General features: G+C 40.9%; 1 protein-coding gene across 11 annotated transcripts in view; it reads left to right on the plus strand.

Annotated features, from left to right (window-relative positions):
• The window catches only part of mvda (mevalonate (diphospho) decarboxylase a), a 44,815-nt gene that overhangs the window by 15,219 nt on the left and 5,144 nt on the right, over positions 1–24,452 (plus strand). Inside the window, exons 4-10 of one of the 11 annotated variants that reach the window (XM_043706752.1) lie at positions 3,618–3,812; positions 4,611–4,810; positions 6,932–7,006; positions 7,737–7,952; positions 9,840–9,955; positions 13,739–13,912; positions 21,286–21,394. In XM_043706752.1, the coding sequence (XP_043562687.1) occupies positions 3,618–3,812; positions 4,611–4,810; positions 6,932–7,006; positions 7,737–7,952; positions 9,840–9,955; positions 13,739–13,912; positions 21,286–21,394 (1,085 nt within the window). Of the gene's footprint in view, positions 1–3,617; positions 3,813–4,610; positions 4,811–6,931; positions 7,007–7,736; positions 7,953–9,839; positions 9,956–13,738; positions 13,913–21,267; positions 21,395–24,452 lie in introns of those variants that run through there. The other 10 variants (XM_043706753.1, XM_043706760.1, XM_043706762.1 and 7 more) reach the window with 10 other exon arrangements.

A 24,452-nucleotide genomic window follows, 5' to 3' on the forward strand; every position in this document is an offset into this window, starting at 1 on the left:
TTTTTAAAACTTTTTTCCAGGTAGTTAATGGATACAAACGTGAAACTTAGTGAACTCTTTCAGCTGAGCACAATATTTTTAAAGTTATCGGAAACTATAATACAAAAATTGTACTGAAATGGATGACTTATTCATTTCATATTATATCCCAGCAGAAATGAACCCATTCAGATCTTATATCAGTTTATAATTTTGCCTGGGGTTAATTTGGCAATCCTTGGTATGTGCCTGTTAATGTGAAGGTCAAGGCGGATAGGTGTAGGGAATGCTGGATGACGAGACAAATTGAGGCTCTGGTCAAGAAAAAAAAGGCAAAAATCGGATATAGACAGGATCGAGTGAATCCCCAGAGGAGTAGAAGAGAGAAATCAGGAGGGCAAAAAGGGAACATGAGGTAGCTTTGCCAAATAGAGTTAAGAAGAATCTTAAGAGATTCTGCAAATACATTAAGGACAAAAGAGTAACTGGGGAGAAAATAGAAGTACTGAACAAATATTTTGCATCAGTATTTACTGTAGAGAAGGGCATGTAAGCTCAATTACTAGTGGAAATATATAATGATGTCTTGGAAAGTGCCCATATTACAGAAGAGGAGATGCTGGAGGTCTTAAAGCATATAAAGGTAGATAAATCTCCAGGAGCTGATCAGATGTTTCCCAGAACTTTGTAAAAAGCTGGGGAAGAGACTGCTGGCCCCATTGCTCAGATATTTGTATCAATAGCCACAGGTGAGAAGCCAGAAGACTGGAGGTTGGCTAATGTGTTGCCATTATTTAAGAAAGACTGTAAGGAAAAATCAGGGAACTATAGACCAATGAGCCCAGTCAGTGGTAGGTAAATTGTTGGAGGGGATTCTGAGAGACAGGATTAACATGCATTTGGAAAGGTGAGGACTGATTAGAGATAGTCAGCATGTCTTTGTGCATGGGAAGGCAAAGTGGTAGACATCCATATGGACTTCAGCAAAGCATTCGACAAGTTTCTGCATGATAGACTGATTAGTAAGGTTTGAGAGTGTGATGCTGGAAAAGCACAGCAGGTCAGGCAGCATCCAAGGAGCAGGAGCCTCTAATCTCCAGCACCTGCAGTCCTCACTTTTGCCTGGTTAGTAAGGTTAGCTCATAGAATCCAGGTGGAGCTAGCCAATTGGATATAGGAGACAGAGGTTTGAAGATAGGAGACAGAGGTTGTAGTGGAGAATTGTTTTTCGGACTGTGACCAATGGTGTGTCACAAGGATCAGTGCTGGGTCCACTGTTTTTCACAGTTTATATGAATGATTTGGATGTGAATATATTAAATTTGCAAATGACACCAAAATAGATGGTGTAGTTGACAGTGAAGAAGGTTATCGCAGGAACCTATCAGATGGTCCAATGAGTGGCAGATGGAGTTTAATTTAGATAAATGTGAGGTGTTGTATTTTGGTAAGGCAAATCAGGGCAGGACTTACACAGTTAATGGTAGGGTCCTGGGGAGTGTTGACAAACAAACTGACCCAGAGGTGCAGATGCATAGTTCCTTGAAAGTGGAGTGGCAGGTACACTGGGTGGTGAAGAAGGCGTTTGGCATGCTTGCTTTCATTGGTCAGAGCATTGAGTGGAGGAGTTGGGATGTCATGTTGAAGCTGTCAAGATATTGGTGATGCCTCTTTTAGAATACAACGGAACCTCGACTATCTGAACAAAATGGGCGGGCATTATTTCGTTCAGATAATCGGTTACTCGATTAAATGCCTTTCCTGTGGGGCTCGGAGTTTTTAAAGTCTGCTCCCCATTCAGGAGACTGCAGCAGCACGCGTTGTGCAAGACCCTGCCCCCCCAAACCCCTTCCAACACTGCCCGTGCCCCAGCAAAAGACACGCAAGCCCCCATCCCAACAATTACCCTGCCTGCCTCCCAACGCTGTCCAACACGCCCCCTGCCCGCCCCCGCTCCCCAAACCCATCCAAGCCCGCCCCTGCCAGCCCCACCCTCCGAACCCATCCAACACTGCCCTCACCCAACACCACTCCCTGCCCCCAACCTCATCCAACACCGTTCCCCCACCCCCAACACCTCCCCCCACATGCGCAACCCCTGTCCACCCGCCTCTTCCGGGCAGCCGAACTGTACACCAACAACAAGGCTGCTGCTGCTGCTGCAGCTGCCTATGGGTAAATCTCCAAATAGCACGTACACATGCGCAGCCACACATACAACTTTTTACTGCAGTGTTTTGACAGGTTCCATCTTTGCCCTGTACAGGACAATGTTGGAGAGATATCTGGGAAAGGGCTGCTGCAGCTGCCTATGGGTAAATCTCCAAATAGCACGTACACATGCGCAGCCACACATACAACTTTTTACTGCAATGTTTTGACAGGTTCCACCTTTGCCCTGTACAGGACAATGTTGGAGAGATATCTGGGGAAGGGGGGTTTAGGGTACACCTTACTATAGAACTCCAGAGAAAGTGTGGGGAGAGAGAGAGGGTGGGAGGTCAGTCATTTGGAGATGGTGCCTGTTTAATCACTGTAAACAAAAGATGTGATCACTTTTGGAAACACGTCTTTGATGTAATGTTTCTATCAGGACCTCAACATCTCCTTCGGATAATCCAATTTTTGGATAATTGGTATTTGGATAATCTAGGTTCCTCTGTAATGTGTACAGTTCTGATCACTGTTCTATAGGAAAGATGTTAAATTTGATAGGGTGCAGAAAAGACTTACGAGGATGTTGCGAGGACTGGAGCTATAGGAAGCGGCTGAATAGGCTGTGGCTATTTTTTGTGGAGGGTCGGAGGCTGAGGGGTGACCTTATAGAGGTTTATAAAATCATCAAGGGCATAGACAAGTCTTTTTCCCAAGATAGAAGATATAAAACTAGAGGGCATAGGTTTAAGGTGAGTGTGGAAAGATTTAAAAGGACCTGAGAGGTAACATTTTCATGTAGTGGGTGGTGTGTGTGTGGAATGAGCTATCAGAGGAAGTGGTACAATTGTCATTTAAGAGACATCTGGATGGGTATATGAATAGGAAGGGTTTAGAAGGATATGAGCCAAATGCTGGTAAATAGGACTAGATCGGATTGGGATTTTGATCTGCATGGATGAGTTGAACTGAAGAATATGTTTCCGTGCTGTATAACTCTGACTCTATAAACACACAACAGGGGTTTCCTCCAGGTGCTCCGGTTTCCTCCCACAGTCCAAAGATGTGCGGGTCAGGTGAATTGGCCATGCTAAATTGCCCGTAGTGTTAGGTTAAAGGGGTAAATGTAGGGGTATGGGTGGGTTGCGCTTCGGCGGGTCGGTGTGGACTTGTTGGGCCGAAGGGCCTGTTTGCACACTGTAAGTAATCTAAGTAATCTAAGACTCCATTTAAAAATACATTTTCATCAATTCATATGTTTGTTACATATTCTTAGCACTTTGCCAATCATTTTTTCCTTCGAAACAGAAATAATACACAACATCAATTGAAAGTTTATATTTAAACTGCAGGGGTTCAGTTAAGAATACTGAATAGTTTCTCTATGCTTTGTTGATGCTATACGTGGTAGTATTTGCTTTTGAAAAATACTGACCTTTTATAGTATGATTCTAAAATGATTAAAGTGTGATCTGTAATTACAGAAATACTTAATTTGCAAATACTCAGGAAATTAAAATTTTCTCTCCCAGTCCGCCGTCTAGCAAGAAAAAGAAGAACCAGCGGTGAGGGAAATTCTAACACATTATCACTCCACCATAAAGTTCACATCTGCTCTGTAAATAACTTCCCTACAGCAGCAGGCCTGGCATCCTCTGCAGCTGGTTATGCTTGTCTGGGTAAGCAACATGATCGATGGACCTAGAGCTTTAAAGCATGCAAACTATACAGAATGGGGTGAGAACTAAATTGGGCTGAAACAGGGAGAATCGTCGAATTGTATGAGGGTATGAGGAAATTGTATGATCAGAAATTAGACCCTAGTCCTTAGCTATGTCTTCGTAGCCTCAGTTGTAGTTGGCAGTGATCCAAGCTCAGATAATTAACTGGATGATGGTTTGAATTTTGTTTCGTTTTTTTAATCCTTTGAATTCGAGATGCTACAGCACCTCCAACAGTGCAGCATTCTGGCAGTACTGCACAAAAACGTCATTGTGTTCCAGGAACAAAACAGAAATTGTTCAAAAAACTCAGCAGATCTGGCAGCATCTAGAGAGAATTCTGAGTTAAAGTTCTGGGTCCAGTGACCACCTTTACAACTTCAGGACCTAAGCACAAAAATCAAACCTGAGTATTGAAGTGTTGCGCTGTTAGAGGTGCAGATGATATGTTAAACAGAGGCTCTGTCTGACTTTTCAGGTGGATGTGAAAGGTCCCAAGAGACTAGTGAAGAAAAACAGTTTTTTAGGTGTTTTGGCTAATAGCCATTCATTTAAATGTATTATTTGGCATTGCATTTTTGCTCATTGTGGGTACTTACTGTACGCAGACTGGCTGCCAACTCTCCAACATTACAACTGTGACTACTTCAAAAGTGATTATTAGCTGTAATATGCTTTGAGACGTCTAGTCATTATGAAATGTAAGTCTCATTTCCTATGTTTTTGTGTTTAACTAATTGATGTTCCTTTTTGCAGTCTATGCGCTTGCCAAGCTGCATGGTTTGGAAGGAGAGCTGTCTGAGATTGCTCGCCAAGGGTCAGGAAGTGCCTGCAGAAGCATGTATGGAGGCTTTGTGCAATGGATGATGGGAGTGAAAGAGGATGGAAGCGATAGTATTGCCCAGCAAATTGAGCCAGAAACTCATTGGTCAGAGCTTCGAGTCCTTATATTAGTGGTGAGTCCATGGCAACATGAGCAGATCCATTCTCGAGATTCAGTCCTATCATGATAATGACAATGGCCTAATAATCAGTAGCTCTTCAGGGATTCAATGGGTTAGTTTATTTAAGGCAGTACAACATATTATAACCAACTGATTTCTGTATTTGGAGCTTGCAAACCACAGAAAATTAACTGGAGGAGAAAGTGAGGTCTGCAGATGCTGGAGATCAGAGATGGAAATGTGTTGCTGGAAAGGCGCAGCAGGTCAGGCAGCATCTAGGGAACAGGAGAATCGACGTTTCAGGCATTAGCCCTTCTTCAGGAAGGGCTAATGCCCGAAACGCCGATTCTCCTGTTCCCTAGATGCTGCCTGACCTGCTGCGCTTTTCCAGCAACACATTTCCATCACAGAAAATTAACTGCCAGGTAAGTCACAACATTGTTTACATACAGCAAATTGAGTCCTTAAAATAAACGTTTTGAAAGGAACTACTCTTGGCCCTGACCATACAAAAGACTGCATATGTGTTTATGTACATTCTTTTCTCACTTTGCAACTTGTTAATTAAATTTACAGACCACGTTGAGTATGCTATGATCAATTGTGGATTCTACAAAAATGTAAATCTTTTCATCCAACATGTTTGTAATGAACATAAAAGTCATTGAAATTAAAACAGGGAATACGAGGAAGACTCAGTAGATCAGACATCACGTGTGAAGCAAGGAAGATCGTGTTATGCTTACAATCGATGAGGATTTGCCCGACTTAAGAGATGAACAACTCATTAGAAACAGAGTTGAAAAGAGGGGGCTGGGAGGTAATAAGTATTGATCCATGATTTAGTCTGAGAACAATTGATTAAATGACCATTAGGAATGATGAAGAAAAAAGAAACAATAATGAGAGTAATAAAATATGTGAGTGATGCTGTTTATCATGGAGGGGTGGGTTATATGTGGTGACCTATTAATAAGTGGTGATGACTAAAACATTTGTGTTACAGACTTCACTGGTTACAGTTTTCATAGCATGCAATAACTCTTGCGAAAAAGTTGGTGGTTGAGCAAGCAGTGTTGGCCATTTTGTAATAAGTAAAAATAATGTAGAATTCTTTTAGCATTTTGTTATAATATGCAAAATAATTGTTTCACGATGTATGCTACAAGTAAGCATTATAATAATTGGCTGTAAACCTTCAACTCTGGATAGAAAAGGTACAGTACTACTGATCCTATCTTGAGGGGGATTAAGGAGAGAGAAAGCTGCTTCTATGTATTACTTCATTAGCAAAGGACGGCTAAATGTGGCATATTATTTAGAGTGTTGTATTATGCTCAGATTGACATGAATAAGTAATGGTTATTTCCTTGAATCAGTAGAAATGCTGTTCCACACTCATCAGCTCAATTCTATAAACTTTGCTTTAATTTGATCAATATGCCACATTAAAATCATTATTGTTCCTGGATATTTGAAAGCAACCCCAAAATATCAGCTAACTCAACAGTTTCTTAAGGCCTACTTTTCAGACATCTACTCAATTAATTATAGTTTAATATGATATATGGTGATTTTTATTTACAAAATTAATGAAATATGAAAAGCAACTATTTCAATCAGCAACTCAAATTATCTTGGCGCTAAAACCTTTTAGAGTTTTTGCACTTTACAATTTGCCTCATTTTTCCTCTCTCTCAACAGTCTAAGTTTGGCCCTAAGTAGCTACTATATCAATAGGTATGTATTTCTGTTTTGTGGCTGTCAGTGTCATCAGCACATTAGTCGCTTCATTGCTGAAATAGAAATGTTGTTACCCTTGAGAGTTTTTTGTGTGGTAAGACATGTTAACACATAAAGATCACCCTAAATCTATACATTAAAAGAACTGTTGTGTAGCTATTACTTTACATGCACTTACTTTCTTTGTCTTCATTATAATTTTTTAGTGGAAATCATGATTATACTAAACTGCAGGTTTAAAAAAGTAGTCCCATGATGTCACACTCTGACCAACCTATGTTAGACTAAAATCTTTGGATTCTAACTTGTGCTAAATGGTTTGTTTTAAGGTGTTTCTCTTGTGGTAAATGACACATCCAGAAGTTCAACTAACTACTGCTTCTTTTCTAGGTCAGTGCGGAACAGAAGCCAATTGGTAGCACTGCTGGGATGCAAACCAGTGTCAAGACCAGTCCATTGCTGAAAGTATGAAATTTTTTTCATTTGAAGTATTAGCAAGCTTTTGCAAACTTAGAATTGCAACAAAGAAGTCTGTTCTTCTCCATCACCCCATGCCAGTTCAACTCTTCCTTACAAATTGCAGTCATAATGTGCACCATGTTTCCATGTGGTTTATTTCCCAATTTTCTTCAATTACTTATCTAATCTAGTCTTAAATGTGGACATGGTCTCGGCCTCAGGCATTCCAAAGCCTTACAGCCCCCATATTGAAAAAAATAAGTTAAAGGAGACTTGATGTGAATTACTTTGTTTAAGAATGGACCGTTTCAAAAGACCCCAACACGACACGCGTTCAAGTGTCAGAATACTGAATAGGAACCGCTGACTGCTGGTTTTAGTTATTACAGTCATAAAAATGATACTTCATTAACAACTGAATTTATATTTCACCTGGTCAACATTAATTAGAACCTTGGGCCTTTCAGATAGAGATTGTTTTCAAGCCATTGGTTCCTTAGGTTGAAATTAGTTGCTTTGTTCTGCTGCATCTGTAATTAATAAAAGTAAAAGTTCCTTAACATAATATGATAATTAATTTTGAAGATCATTGTTGGCAGTGGGGCTCACAGAACAGGGCTAAAATGTTCTTATTTCCTCTTTGGAAGAAGGTAATGTGAAAAAGATGACTGAATGAGAAGTTAACTCCAGGAAACCATTTCATACCAGAATGGGAATATGCATTTTATGTTTCCAGTATCGTACTGAAATTGTTCCAGAACGAATGAAAGAAATGATTGATGCAATCAAACGGCAAGATTTTGAAACCTTTGGACAGCTAACAATGAAGGACAGTAATCAGTTTCATGCAACATGCCTTGACACCTTCCCTCCAATCATCTATCTTAATGATATTTCCAAACGCATCATTAACCTGGTACACAGATACAACTCCCATTTTGGGGAGACACGGGTAAGATCTTTACTGTTACCTATACCAAACATTGTGTTCACTTTAAAAGATGTATATTCAGCTATTCAAATTTCCAGTAATTTCCCAAGCTAGAAATGATACATGAACTTTTTCTGGAATAATGATAGAAATACCTTGTTTCCAACTCAGTAATTTGCGACCAGCTTGCTGCCATTACAGCATCTGGTACATGATTGTCTTTCTCAGTCCTGGAGAAAGAGAACAGCCTTCCTCTCCTCCACCCCATCCACTAAGTCCTCCAGTTCCATGTTAGCGAATTAAGGTACTAACTTCCCTTTCTCAGCTTTGTACTTTGGATTTGTGTAGCAACACTACCTAGGGCAATTCTTGACTTGCAGCATTTAAAGTGGTCTGTAGCTGGAGTATAAACATGGCTTTTGCAGTATGAATGCTGGAAGGTCCTGGCATCAGTGACCACTTCCCTCTTTGCTGACTTGTCAGAGCAAGAATAGCCTTGTTGAGGCTGGATGCATAATTACTGAGGTGATCAGTGAAAAATTGCATGAGAAAGGTCGCCAGGGCTAACAGTGGGAAACCCTTCATAAAACTCCCTGAAATTGATCCTTAGCCAAAATATGGGAAAATTCAGCCTGTAGTTTTTAAGGAGGATGGGATAAGAGAAAAAAAAGTGAGGGAGAGAAGTAGGATAATTTGTTTTGGACCAGGGATGAAGGTCAGTGATCACAACGAAGTGAGCTTTGCTGGCAAGGCCAGCTTTTGTTACCCAATCCTAATTGCCCTTGAACTGAGTGGCATAGTCGGCCCTTTCACAGGGTAGTTAAAAGACAATAAATTGCTGGGATCTGGAGGCACACATATACCCAATCAAGAACAGACAGCAGATTTCCTCCCATAAAAAGAGCATTATTGAACCAGATGGGTTTTCCTAAAATCAACGATAGATTTATGGTTGCCATTACTGGGACTGGCTGCAAAGAAATTTACAAATTCATGGTAACTTATATAAATTCAGCTCCTGTTTTTGGTATTGCATTACCTTATTTAACTGTAGCAAAATTGAAACAAAGCAACTTCTTCAAAAAATTTAGCCATTAAAATATCAAAAGAATTGTTTGTCCTGGCAGCTAAAAACATTACTCTCAGTAATTGAACTGACAGTCCAAGTGTGTATACATTCCAGTGTGTTGGGTATTTGTCTTGTTATGCATAATTAATTTATCTATTAGAAATCTATTAGAACATTTCCATTCAGTTGTGACATTAAGTTATTGTAGATCATCACATATGGGTCAAATTTTGAAGCTTTAAAACATGCTTTCTAAGATTGGTGGTCCACTTTTGTGCTGAGTAAAAATGTGTAGCATTGGTGCTGCTGCAGGAGGACCCCAGTTCTGTTCATCATGCACAGCATGCTGTGTTGTTGTCTTAAAGTCCCACCTTTCTTCATGGAATTATAGTCATATTACCCCCTTAATACTGTTTGTTTATTTCTAAGGTGAATATACAGCTGAACTGAAGATTTTGGGCCAATTCCTAATTTGAGCGTAGCTCTAAGCCTGCATTTGTTAACTGAAATTTTAAGGGAAGGTCAACTTGTACATGCCAAGTATGGATCTAAACATGCATTTTATCACTGACAAAATGAGCTCATCTTGTATGTTGGGTTAACTAATATGTCACAATCTACAGAAATTGCTCACTGCTTATGAACAACATCTGCCTACTAATTCACCCTTCAGTTCCTGACCAGAATTGATATGAGCTCCATTGTACAGTGGAAACTGAAGGATGGAATATAACCTATGTTGTGATATGGCTCATAATTAAGAATGTACTGAAAATATGTGCAGATAATCTGTAAATTGGGCTGGTATTGCTTTTTGATGCAATTTTTGTTTACATTAGGTAGCATACACATTTGATGCAGGTCCTAATGCAGTCATTTACATACGGGAGCAGCATGTGGATGAGTTTGTGGAAGTTGTGAAACATTACTTCCCTCCTGAAGAAAATGGTGAACAGTGAGTCCTACAATTTTTTTTCTATTATAACCTGTTGAAATTTGTTCAATTTGCAACTTTTGTTGTCCTCAATCGGTAGAGAGAAACAGCCATGTCACTTTGATTTTTGATGTGGAGATGCTGATGTTGAACTGAGGTGGACAAATTCAAAAATCACTTGATACCGGGTTATAATCCAACAGGTTTATTTGAAATCACAAGCTTTCGGAATGTTGCTGCTTCATAAGGTGAAGTGGAGGGAAGTGCACAGGCACAGACTATATAGGCGGAGATATAATAGCAAGATAATTCCAGGTAATTAAGAGTGTCAACAGATAAGTACAAATATTATGAGTGGAGTGTGGACAGACTGAATAACAAGTCTCTGCATGTGATCAAAGGTGTCAACTGGTATGAGTAAAGTGTCAACAGCTGAATAGCAAGTGAAGGGATGACCAATGAACCGATTAATTAAGGCAAAGAAATTGTTACAAAACTTCAAAAAGATGATGCTAGAGGTGAACCAAATGGCCAGAATAATATAATGGGTATCAGAGTCGCATGATGAGGGTCTAACCAAAGGAACAAGATATCCAAAACTGTACAAACTAATTAAGGTAGAGAGGTAATAACAAGTCATAAAGGTGATGATATCAAAACAGAACAGTAAGGAAGATTTTACATACAGAACAGAATGGTGGGGTTACATGTAGCGTGCCATGAGCCCAAGGTTACCGTTGAGGCCCCCCTAATGGGTATGGAACTTGGCTATCAGTTTCTGCTCAAAAATTCTGTGTTGTTGTGTATCTTGAAGGCTACCTTGGAAGCTGCTTACCTGAAGATCCGAAGCTGAATGTTCTTGACCGCTGAAGTGTTCCCTGACTGGAGGGAACATTCCTGTCTGGCGATGCTTACAGTGTCTGTTCATTTGTTGTTGTAGTGTAGGAATTTAAATCAGTAATGTTAATGCAAGTAATGTGAGAAGACAAATGTCAGGGTACAGTACCAGGAATGGCAAATGCAATTGGAGGGTTGTTAGAAATTGTAGTTAAAAATTAAATGAGATAAAGCTCACCAATGAAAGAAAACTGCAGAGGTGTTCTTGGGACCAGAGTCTTGTGTATGTAGCTTTAGGTTGGAAAAGAGGGCTGAACACATGCTTATTTGTCTAGCAGTAGGAAAGTGTATCAGCTATTCACTTGAATGCTATGCCCTTTACTTCCATCCTGTTTATTATTTAGTGTGTGACACTAGAAAGCAAATGTTTGTGGCCCATCCTTAATTGTCCTTAATGCCCCACGGATTTGATGTAGGTCTGTTCCATGTCCTTTGTGGGGAGTCCCAGATTTTAACCTCCAGGATAGTGAAGAGCAGTGATCTATTTCCAAGTCAGAATGATATATGCCTTGGAGCAGTTGTTTCCCCTTGTATCGGATGCCTTTGTCCTTCAATGTGTCAGAGGTCACAGGTTTTGTAGGTTCTGTTGAATGTACCTTGTTAATTTGTTGTAAAGTGTTGCATATTGTTGCCACTTTGCCAGTAGTGGAGAGATGGAATGTTTTTACGTTGGTGGCTTTGTGTGGGGGAAATAGTGTCTCACTAAGTTGATGCAGTTTTTTGAAGAGGTGACAAAAAACATTTGAAGGCAGAATGGTAGACTTTATCTATATGGACTTTGGCAAAGCATTTGACAAGCTTCCACATGGTAGACTGGTTAGATCACGTGGGCTTGGGGAGCTAACCAATTGGATACAAAATTTCCTTCAAGATGGGAGGCAGAGGGTAGTGATAGAATGTTGTTTTTCAGACTGGAGGCTTATGATCAGTGGTGTGCCAGAAGGATTGGTGCTGGGTCCACTGCTTTTCATCATTTATATACTGAAGAAGGCATTTGGCACACTTTGTTTTTCATTGGTCACAATACTGCGTATAGGAGTTTAGGACATCATGTGATTGTCAGTTTGGGTCGACCTTTCACAGGAAGGTTGTTGTTAAACTTTCAGAAAAGATTTACAAGGATGGTTGACAAGCCATCTGACATCATGGAGGCAGTGAACAGATGGGGTCATACTGCAACATTCTTAATGTGTAGGGGACTGTAGGATTTCAATTCTGCTGTCCCTGCTTTAGGAAGGTTGTTGTGAAACTTGAAAAAGTTGAGAAAAGATTTACAAGGATGTTGCTGGGGTTGGAGGATTTGAGCTATAGGGAGAGGATGATTAGGGTGGGGCTGTTTTCCCTAGAACATTGGAGGCTGAGGGGTGACCTTGGAGAGGTTTTAAAAACCCTGAGGGACATGGATAGGATGAGTAGCTAAGATCTTTTCCCTGGAGTGGGGGAATCCAAAACTAGAGGGCATAGGTTTAGGGTGAGAGGGGAAAGATTTAAAAGGGACCTTAGGGCATGTTTTTGCATACAAGGTGGTGCTTGTATGGAATGAGCTGCCAAAGGAAGTGGAGGAGGCTGGCACAATTACAACATTTAAAAGGCATCCGGATGGGCATATGAATAGGAAGGATGTGCTGGTAAATGGGATTATGTCACATTAGGATATCTGGTCAATGTGGATGAGTGGGACCAAAGGGTCTGTTTGTTTCCGTGCCGTATGACCCTATGTCTGTCTGTTTCGCTCCCAGCCTCACCCTCACCCTCACTGCTCCCTCCTCGCTGCCCTCTCTGGCTGTCCCCCCAGTCTCACCCTTTCATGTGTTCATCTGGAAATGAATGCTCGTCAGGTTTCGAATATCCAGGTGGCTTTCTCTCTTAACATTCCAGATGAACAATTTGGAAGCTGTCCACTAAGCATGACTCAGTCACCTTTGTGTACAAAGTATTTATTATGTTATAGTAAATAATAAATTCTTGGCATTCAGCAGTAAAATTCCAGTAAGGATGTCAAGGTTGTAAATTTAATGTAATAGCAATAGATAATGACAGAATATGGCATTCTCTTCTATTAGTTCAGCAAAGTGCAATGCGTAAGTTGTTGTGGGTCTTAATTGCAACACTTAGGGAAATCACTCATTATGTGCAAGACTATTAGTAATCAGTGGATTTCCCATGTATTGCTTGTAGGGATTCTGAGGAAATGGCATTTAATAAGGCAATACATCACATGAAGCTGTGGCTGCTGGAAAAATGAACAAAAGAAAACCAGATGAGAGAAACCAAGTTAAAGGGTGAAATCTTGCCGCCCGGAACAGTGGGGGCGTTGGCAAGTTAGTTGGAAAAATAGGATTAGATTGGAGAAGGGTCCAAATTTCTAACCAAGTTTTGATCAGCAAGACAAGAATCTTAATGGTGAGCAGTGAGAGGCCCATTAACATGTCATTATTATCTAATTTGACGAAATTTATATGGTGTCTTCTCATTTTCCACTTGCTAAACATAAAATAGACAATGACAGTTCCTAATGCAAAAGTACAAACACATATATGGCCACTCCAGCTAGACACTTGCGTTTAGACAATAGTCAATCATCTCAGACAATAGTCACTAGCATTTCAGAGCATGCTTCATTGGCAGCTGTCCTTACAGTATGCATCTGCACTGGAATGCTGCATTTTGGAGTGCACAAACACTTTTCACTGGAATGCTGTTGTCAGGATTCTTTGCGTGCAGGGACAGGCAACCAGCTCATGAGCTCATCGAGAGCTTCTCATGTGCTTTCTTCGCACTCAAATCACTTTGTCCCTGTTTAGATGCTTAAGCTTCTCTGCCTTGACTTGGCCTCTTGCACTTTGCACTCCCCATGCTGCCAGAGCTCGAGTTCACAGTACCTCTGTCTTGTCTTCCCTTCTACAGCAGCCACAGAGCAAGGCAGCTTGTCATGATTTCCAGCATTGATCAGTCAAGGAGATGGACATATTTTCTATGCTGGTCTCACATATGCACCATGCTGATGAGGTCACAGGTGGAGGTTCCCTCAGATCCAGAGGAGATACACAAGTCTATCACCCTCCATGCCATTTCCTTCAGATGAGAGAAGCATGGTGTTGCAACAAAAATAAGAAAGTCCAGGACATTATCATTGAACTATGACAACTACTGGAGCTGGACCTGCAATAGTAAAGAGTGGGTGGCTATCATATCCTGGTGGTTGTCAAGATGACAGCTACACTAAACTTTTTATGTAACTGGCTGCTTCCAAGGAATCACTAGGAAGTGGGGGGGAGCTTTCAAGACTTGAAGCATAAAAATGTGGTTTACATTACACTGCTTCATCTTATTTCCCTGTGATGACATCATTGCAGTTGGGCAGTAAGCTTTGCCAACATAGCTGACTCGCCCGTGGTGCAAGGTGCTGCACACCTGTCAAATTGAGTGGGCCCTTTTGTAACAGTTAACTTCAAGAACAGAAAAGGCTTCAATTCCAGGAATGTTCGCATTGGCCATGATCAGCAGTATCACATCTTAGAAGTCTGCGCCAGGTACCTTGGGAGTTGCCATAATGCCTATATCTTTGAGAGCTCTTGTATTCCTGATTTGTTTCAAGGGCTGAACATCTTACAAGAATGATGACTGGGGGATGAGGGCTAATGTTTTGAAACCAAAGCTAATGAGTCTATTATGCCTGAGACCAAGCAAAGCTACAATGCTGCCCGTTCTTCAGTCAGGGCTATCATGGAGCAGACGAGGTGAGGCTCTAATGACGTTCTCATGCTTGGGATTGTCCAGGTGTTGTGACTCTGACAAGCTGGGAGGGTGGCAGCTGTCTTCTGAAGAAGAAGGTGAAGACAGAGAGCAGGAGGAATATCACCTACATGATGGTACATTGCATCATCAACACAACAAGCCAGGCAAGGCTTAATTGACACCCATTTACATGAAATGAGAGCTAGATAATGAGCATAAGTTTGTTGCTACTTGAATGGCAAGCAGTCTCTATTTGTTCCCAGATGTAATTGCAGTTTCTGCTTATTTGTACATTCTTTGGCTGTTGCTGAATAAAAGTGAAAGATTCCAACGATCAGTAGGCTTTCCAATATGCGATGGTCTCACATTGAACAATGCGAAGATGTTAGGCTACACATTGCGGGGGGGGGGGGTATGTAGCCCTCCCTTAGACAAGGGGTTCTAAAATGAGTTAAGACTAAGCAAGGGTAAGCTGTGTACCTTGTTCTTCAATAGCAATACATCTGAAAATGTGCACTAGTATTTGCAATAATGTGTCAGCTATATGAGTTTTCAGTTCTCTCCCAATCTGTGCACAAACGAGAACTCCTCGCCTGCATCACTTGATCTGCTTTCTGGCTGGGGTTTAAAAATGGTACAGGCACAAGGAATCCAGGGAAATTCCAGCAATGGCAAGTACTTCTAGTGAGAGGGGAGATAGGATAAACTGTGCACCATAGAGGTGTGGTGCACTGCTGGTAAGGTGAGTTTCCGAGAATAGTGTGAGAAATCTCATTAGGGCTTGTGAATAGAATTCTTCCATGAAACTCGCCAAAATACTTGGAAATTTGCTGGTGAAATTCAATCTAATGTTTCAGGACAGGTTCTGAAGAAAATTATTTTAAATTAAACTGTTTCTTGAGGGACTGGATCTGTTCAGCACATCCAACATTTTCTGTGTTTATGTCACTTGAGGCAAACAATTATGTACAAGTGCTGTTCCTGAATGAAGCAATTTTGTTTGAGGATTTATGAAGGACATGACAGTAATTAAGTATGTTGGGAAAGTGAGTTGAGAGTGCACTGGTAATGAAAATATCACTTATTTTTGGGAAGTAATTGGTTTAGGAATTTACAATTAAAGTGAAGGGACAGTGAGGATCCGAACAAGACTGGAGGTATTTTGGGGATGGGGAATGGGAATTTGTTTGAGGGGTTATGGACTACATGTAAACAGGAAAATATACAAGAACTACAAGAAAATTGCTGTTGATATGTAACAATGGCCAGATCATGTTTGTGAGTGCCTACCATCAGAAATCTTGCTGTCTTCACACTCAGGCCCACAGCCATTTTCACCATCTTTCGGGCTCCATGATGAAACAAAGGTGTTTGGTGAAAAGGCAAACTGACCACATCTGGCTTATGGCCCTGTCCATCACCTAACCATGCAAGGACAACACATCCATAACAAGTACCTTGCAGCCACAAGGTACGTTATGGAGAAAACCAGTGGCAGCCTGTTTTCAAAGAAAAAAACTTTTGCTGCCTTGTCTGCTTTGGGGGTTGCTTTTCAGCACTCACCAAGGTGTGTTGAGTTTCAACTTAGACTATGGAGGAAGCAGCAGATCAGTAAACAATGAGGGCCTTGCCTTTAGCACCAAGTGTTTGGAGGCCACCTTGGAACAAGAGGCGAGAGGGAGGTTACTGAGGATCTCTGACTGGCAAATGCAATTCTGGTGTTTTTATAATGTCATTCCACCCTTGGCATTGCTTCAGAGTTCACCACCATCTTTTTTCCATTGGCTATATATCATGATCATCTTGGCTAAAATCCTGAGAAGTATTAGCAACAAAGAAAAATACCGTATCATAACTACTTCACCAAATACACTTCAAATAATTCCTACAAAACTCAATTGTGCGCCTTTTCTGGATTCCATGGTTCTTGCCTAGCAGATGTTACCTGGTTTTCATACTCAAACACACTGCTTTCAATGTGGCTGCTGGCAACTTGCTGACCTCACTAGAGGAGTCTCTAGTGGCCTTGCACTAAGATCTTGAGCAGCTCTAGACCTTGAAGGCTGTGCTTCAGACTATACCACTTCAGCATAGATGGCAACTGGCTGGCTGGCTGAAAGGTACCAGAAAAGGCACTGAAGGACCAATAGTGATGGGAACAGGAATGTTGTCATCTTCAGGGATAACATTAAGTATATGCACCACAGAACCACTGCCACTCCCTGGGTCACTGCCTCAGCAGTTCTAATCATCTGATAGAGGACAAATTGCTGGAGAGCTGTGAGAATCTGCCTGCTCTTTAGAAGTGAAACTCACAGTCTTGGTGGCAACAGTCTGAAGCTGCGTGGCAGCAAGTATGGATCCCATGACTTCAGTCTGAATTTCCACTGCAGCGCATTCCAATGGAAATGACATATTGGCCACTGGACACATCATCATGAATTGGATCGATATGTCCTCATGAAGCTTCCATTCACACTCTGACTGGTCAGTCATTCAATGTTATCACTGCTGATCTGATGAATTTCGTATCCAATTCTTCAGCATAACTGACGTGAACGTGAGCCTAATCACCACATCAGATATACCAGTTAATTTTCTGAGGTCTCGATTACAGTAACGACCTTTGCGATCATTTGAAGTTTTGTAGATATCTCGCAAACGTAATATCCGACAACCTCAGTGTTGCAATCACTACAGTGTCTCGGGACACAGAAGTGAAAGATTCAACCGAATCTGAGTTCCCACATCTCAGTCACTGTTTCACAAGTATTCCTTTGTGCGAGTGGTTCTGTTCCTGGCATAATCTCTGCCATGATCCTTATTGCTTTTTGCATCGTGATTTTCCATGTGGCACCAGTATCATGAAATGGTTCTTCCTTGGCATTGTAAACACAGCAAGTTCTGCTCGAATCACTGTCACAGCAATCGGCATTTTTCCCGTTTTACTCCATGTAATATGTGCTTAGCAAACGCTGGGAAAATCAATCTATTTTTTACATAAAAATACTCTTCGTGGTGATCAGTTTCCTTCTTCAAACACCCGCTGTCTCACATCTTTGCGTTTCACATATCATAACCACCCTTTATCGGAGTAACCTCTCCCTCCCACAAGAACTAACTTGCCTAAACGTCCACCCTCCCATTTCACTGAGGTACTGCGCAATATAATACTCACATTTGCACTGTTCATTCTGTACTGCTGCAGTCACTGTTTTGGGTGAAAGTGCTCAATCCCATGGTCTACATCTTCAAGCAATTCAATCCATTTAGATGCACCTGTTCTGTAATTAATCCTCGTGGAGCAGCTTTTACTGACACGGACAAGAGATTACTGGAGCATCGGGCTCAGGATAAGTGCACAGCGCAGGATTGAGCAAAAGATGTTTTATTGGAAACGACAGGTTTCTGTGGCTTTCTCCAGTCGTTTATTTCATTTGTTCATTCGGTTCCCCCGAAATATTGCGTGCAGTTGCTTGCAGTTTATGCCCGGATCAATAGGGGCATAAAGTGAAGTTAAGAGCTGGAAAGGGTTGGGGAGATATGCAGTTAGGTCTAACATATGAGGAACGGCTGAGGATACTGGGATTGTATTTGTTGGAGTTTAGAAGATTAAGGGGAGACTTAATAGAGGCGTACAAAATAATACATGGCTTGGAAAAGGTGGATGCTAGGCAATTGTTTCCGTTAGACGAGGAGACTAGGATCCGTGGACACAGCCTTAGAATTAGAGGGGGTCATTTCAGAACAGAAATGCGGGGACATTTCTTCAGCCAGAGAGTGGTGGGCCTGTGGAATTCATTGCCACGGAGTGCAGTGGAAGCCGGGACGCTAAATGTCTTCAAGGCCGAGATTGATAGATTCTTGTTGTCTAGAGGAATTAAGGGCTACGGGGAGAACGCTGGTAAGTGGAGCTGAAATGCGCATCAGTCATGATTGAATGGCGGAGTGGACTCGATGGGCCGAATGGCCTTACTTCTACTCCTATGTCTTATGGTCTTATGGTCTTAAAGGGTTCAGGGGCATAGATTTTTAATGTCACAAACAGGTGCAGAAAATAATCATAAAAAATAATGAATGATGGATTTTATATCTAGAGGATTGGAATACAAAGATGCAGGAATTATGCTGCAGTTATAGCAAACCCTGGTTAGACGCCACTTGGTGAACTGTGAGCAGATTTGGGCATCACATCTTAGGGAGGATATATTGGCTTTGGAGGGAGTACAACGTAAGTTTACAGGAATGATACTTGTCTCTTCGGGGATTACATTGTGAGTAGAGATTATACAAATTAGGCATACTTTCTCTCGAACTTAAAAATTTAAGGAGTGATCTGAACAAAGTCTTCAAGATATTAACAGGAAAAGACAGAATAGATGAAGGTAAACTATTTCCACTTGTTGATTCTGGAACTAGGGCCATAATCTGAGAATTAGAGCCAGACCTAGAGAGGTTAGGAAGCACTTCTCCACACACAGGGTGGTGGATGTTTGGAACACTGTTCCACAAATGGCACTGGATGCAAAATCAGTTGTAAACTTTAAACCAGGGATAGATAAATTTTTAAGCAAAGGTATTAAGGGACATGGGCCAAAGGCATGTATATGAGGTTAGGCCACAAATCAGCACAGATCTCATTGAATGGTGGAACAGGCGTGAGGTGCTGAATAGCCTACTCCTGTTCCTATGTATTAAATAGCAGAATGAAGCAAGGTGTGCTTTGAGAAGTGGCTTACAGCAGGCACATCCTGTCTCGAATGTTTTCAGCAATGCGAGATGCAATGTGCAAACAAGATTCCCATGATAATGAGTGTTTGTAGAGGGCTTTGAATGATGTAGCTGTTCCCTCTCCAGTTCTCTGAAAAATCCAAATTGAGCACAAAAGACAGAAGAATAGCAAAAAAGGGGGAGATGAAACAAAATGTGATTAAAATATAATGAAGTTAAAAGTAAAAAAGGAGTAAGGGCTTTTATAAATGCTAAAAACACAAAAATGCTGACTGCTGAAAAATACAATGGAGAAAAATGGGACTATTGAAAAATTCAAACTATACAATTAATTGATTCAAGCAAAAGCACAATGAATATTTAAAGAAATTTGCAACACCATAGCCAATAAAAAGGCATTGCAAGTGACGCTGATAAAGAAGCTGAACTGTTGGTATTCCTAACTAAAAAGCAAAATTAACAGTGATAATGGCAGCAGAATGAGTTATCAAAAGCTACAAGGAAATATGAAACAAAAGCAGAATTGGGCTGAACAAGGACTGCATTGTGGGATACTGGCTCCAAAAAGCAAGCAAGCTAAAGAGGCAAACTTTCAAGTTGGCTTGTTTTCTGAATAATTGAAGGGGGAAATAAATAAAGAAAACTGATTTCTTGAAATTTTAAAATTAAAAGCAGCCTTCAATTTTGAAAAGAGGCAATTATGTAAAAAGGGCACAAGTATCTTGCAGAATAATTAACCTGACTTGAAAAAGAAACTAAAGCTTTATTTTAAAGTGCACAAACATGAGAGAAGGGTTCTGTTGAAAGGTTATCAACTTGAAACATAAACCCTTTTCTCTGCCAATGCTTCCTGCTCCTTATTTTTAATTTCAAATTTGAGTATCTGCCTATTTTACTTCAATTTTAATAACTTTAACACCATTTTGTCAAATTATCTCTAGAAGTTATGTGAACTACAAAAAGGCAAGATGTTGTAGCACTGATATATGAAATTGCAGCGCCCCCCCACCCCACCCTGTTGCCCTGTCAATACCGTTAAGTAATCTTCTGTTGGATACTGAATTAATTTAGAAAAATAATTTTGATAACATTTTTCTCTTGAAACGTTCTCTTTTTTTAAACTGCAATAATTAAATGCTGTGCTAAGTACACTTAAAACCTTGGCATTAAATAGTTTCACTTCTTAATTATACCCAAAGTCGAAAATGCTGGTAATGGTCAACAGATCTGGCAGTATCTGTGGCGAGATAAGAGGTAATATTTCAGGTCTGTCACCCTTCATTAGAACTATACAAGTCAGAGCATTTAGATTCTAGATTTAATTTGAAGTTAAGCTTGCATGTTGCTGAGGGAAGCGTGAAGGGCAATAGAAGGAGGGGTCGACTTAGGCTCACTTGGATGCTGGGTATCACAGATGGTTGCTGATGGCCTACAGTGGGTGTGTGAAGGTAGGGTAAGTTAAACACTTGGAGTATACCATGTTAGCGGATCTCCTGACAAGAGTAGATAAGGCAACAACAACAGCAGCAAACTAAAATATTTTCATACCAGTACACTCAAACTATTATTAACCTTAATATTGTTCATTAACATGTAGGCCTAAGGAAACAGTTTTGTTTGACAATGCCTTTTGTATGATATTCCTCATATATTCATTCATCAAACGTCTCATTGTCTCAAAATCTTAGCCTTGTTATATATGGGGAGGTAGGGAGGATGGGGAGTATGCAAGTTAGTTAATAGGATTCCTGGGATGGCTACAAAGCTGTCCTTCCACGATCTCTTCCATGTTTTGAATCAGCATTTACCTCCCTTCAAGCCCTAATTCTTTTCTTTACATTTTTTAGTTTGGAAAATATGACTGCTTCTGATGAATGTGCACAAAAAGTGGATGAAGTCTGTATAATTGCGAAGGAGAAGAAAAAAGTTTTAACAAACTGCATTTGCTTCTCTCTGTTCTGTTACAGTCTTGTCTTTTTTCCTAGATTCCTGAAAGGTTTGCCTGTAAATTCAGTATCTGTATCAGAGCATCTGAAGTCCAGCATCCAGATGGATTCAATTAAGTCTGGAATTCAATATATCATTAACACTCGGGTAAATGTTCAATTCAGTGTCTCCACATAACTTCCTGTTGCTGGCTTTTTTTACGGTGTTGTTTGATGATGTTTTATTTGCCCTACTGCTGTCTCTTGCATTTTTTTGAGCTCATTGTTACTCGTCTCCCGCATTTGGTATCATCAGAATATTCCTTTCAATATCCTCTTTCTTTACCTCAACTGGAGATTCCTCCCACTGTGGTCGATTTAGGGCTGTCAATTGTGTTCAACCTCTCGTACCTCTGCCCTACTTCCCATCCCCATTCGCTTAGAATTCTCGAGTTCCCCTTGCCCTCACCTTCCACCCACCAGTCTCCACATTCAAAGAACCATGATTGATTTCTGCCAGCTTCAGTAGGGTACCACCACCAAGCTCATCTTCCCTTGCCCTTCACTTTCAGACTTGTGCAGGTACCACACCTTCCTTCAATGCCCAACACTTTCTCACGCCCCCATGGCATCTTTCCATACAATTGTAGAGGGTACAACGTTAGCCCTTCACTTCCTCCCTCCCCACCATTCAAGGCCCTAAACACTCCTTCCAAGTGAAGTTGTGTTTTACTTGTACTTCTTTCAATCTAGTCTGCTACATTCACTGCTCACAATGCAGCCTCCTTTATATTGGCAAGACCAAATGTAAACTGTGAGACCACTTCGCAGAATACTTCTGTCTGTAGAAATGACCCCCAATCTTCCAATTGTTTGCCATTTCAATAAAACATCTTGTTCTCATTTCCGGTGTCATACAGTCATAGAGATGTACAGCATGGAAACAGACCCTTCGGTCCAACTCATCCATGCTGACCAGGTAACCTAACTTAATCTAGTCCCATTTTCCAGCATTTGGTCCATATATCTCTCTTAAACCCTTTCTGTTCATATACCCATCCAGATGCCTTTTACATGTTGGAATTGTACCAGCCTCAACCACTTCCTCTGGCAGCTCATTCCATACATGCACCATCTTCTGCACAAAAAAGTTGCCCCGTTAGATCCCTTTTAAATTTTTCTCCTCTCACCCTAAACCTATCCCCTCTGGTTTTGGACTTCCCCACCTGAGGGAAAAGAGCTTGTCTGTTCACCGTATCCCTGTCCCTCATAATTTTATAAACCTCTATAAGGTCACCCCTCAGCCTCCAATGCTCTAGGGAAAACAGCCCCATCCTATTCAGCCTCTCCTTGTAGCCCAAATCCTCCAACCCTGGCAACATCTTGTAAATTTTATCTGAAGCCTTTCAAGTTTCACAACATCCTTCGTATAGAAGGGAGACCAGAATTGCACACAATATTCCAAACGTGGCCTAACCAATGTCCTGTACAGCCACAACATGACCTACCAACTCCTATACTCAATGCTCTGACCAATAAAGGAAAACATACCAAACGCCACCTTCACTATCCTATCTACCTGTAACTCAAGGAACTATGAACCTGCACTCCAAGGTCGCTTTGTTCCACAACACTCCCCAGGACCTTACCATCAAGTGTATAAGTCCTGCTTAATAGTCTTTTACAAAATGTGGCACCTCATATTTATCTAAATTAAACTCCATCTGCCACTCCTCAGCCCATTTGGCCCATCCGATCAAGATCCCATTGTACTCAGAGGTAACCTTCGCTGTCCACTACATTTCCAATTTTGGTGTCGAACTACACCTCCATTGCCCCCATCCAAATCATGTATATACATGACAAAAAGCAATGGACCAAGCACCGATCCTTGTGGCACACCATTGGTCATAGGCCTCCAGTCTGAAAGACAACCCTCCTCCAGCACCCTCTGACTTCTATCTTGGAGTCATATAGTCTAGACCAATTCAGGATGGCAAGTTTCTTTCCCTAAAGGACATTAGTGAACCAAATGGATTTTTTAATGACAAGATAGTGATAGTTGTCATGGTCACCATTACTGACATTAGTCTTATATTCCTTATTTACTGTTTGAAATTAAACTCTACTAGCTGCCATGATGTAAACTGACAACCATAAGTCAATAACCTGAGTTTCTGGATTGCTGGTCCTTTGACATGATCATTTTATCAACGTCATTATTTGCTCTAATTATTTTACTGCTGCGGGCACCTCCGAAGTCGGTGTGCAGCAGCGGCTTCCAAGCCTGTAAATCAATGCAGGGAACAAGGTCATTGTACTAATTGGCGTATGTGGAACTTCTGAGCAGCCATTTCTCCATAATTGACCTATACCTTTTGAATATTCAGTTATTTAGTGGTCAGGTTAATGGATCAGTGCTCCCCACCTCCACTTTAATTAGTGGTGTATAAATAGATACAGCTTCTGTGGACCTTGGGAAATAATGTGTTTATTGCTTCCTCAGTAATTTTCTGCATTTTTCCTGGATATTGATATGTTTATCACCTTTATTCCCAAAAGAACTATTTATTTTCATTATAGAGTCATAGAGATGTACAGCACAGAAACAGACTCTTCAGTCCAACTCGTCCATGCCGACTAGATATGCCAACCCAATCTAGTCCCAGTTGCCAGCACTTGGCCCATATTCCTTCAAACCCTTCCTATTCATACTCATCCAGATGCCTTTTAACTGTTACAATTGTACTAGCCTTCACCACTTCCTCTGGCAGCTCATTCCATACACATACTACCTTCTGCGTGAAAATGTTGCCCCTGAGGCCTCTTTTATATTTTACCCCTAAACCTATGCCCTCCAGTTCTGGATTCCCTCACCTTAGGGAAAAGACTTTTTCTGTTTACCCTAACCATGTCCTTCATGACTTTATAAACCTCTATAAGGTCACCCCTCAGCCTCTGATACTCCAGAGAAAACAGTCTCAGCCCTAGTATTAAGTTAGCTTGGAGCAGTGATATGCTTTTCTTGTCGGATGTGGGAGAGTTTCAATGTTACTGAGGATTATATCTGCAATAAATACCTTTTTGGTTGCGAATGCTATCAGATCTAATGGATCAGTTGGAGTGACAGTTCGAGGCAATGAGGAATTTACAAGAGCAAGGGGATGTGATGGATGGCAGTTATAGAAAGGGAGAATACAGTCACATAGATGGGTTAACTCCAGGAA

The sequence above is a fragment of the Chiloscyllium plagiosum genome, chromosome 17, assembly GCF_004010195.1.
Source record: "Chiloscyllium plagiosum isolate BGI_BamShark_2017 chromosome 17, ASM401019v2, whole genome shotgun sequence".
Classification (NCBI taxonomy): Eukaryota; Metazoa; Chordata; class Chondrichthyes; order Orectolobiformes; family Hemiscylliidae; genus Chiloscyllium; species Chiloscyllium plagiosum.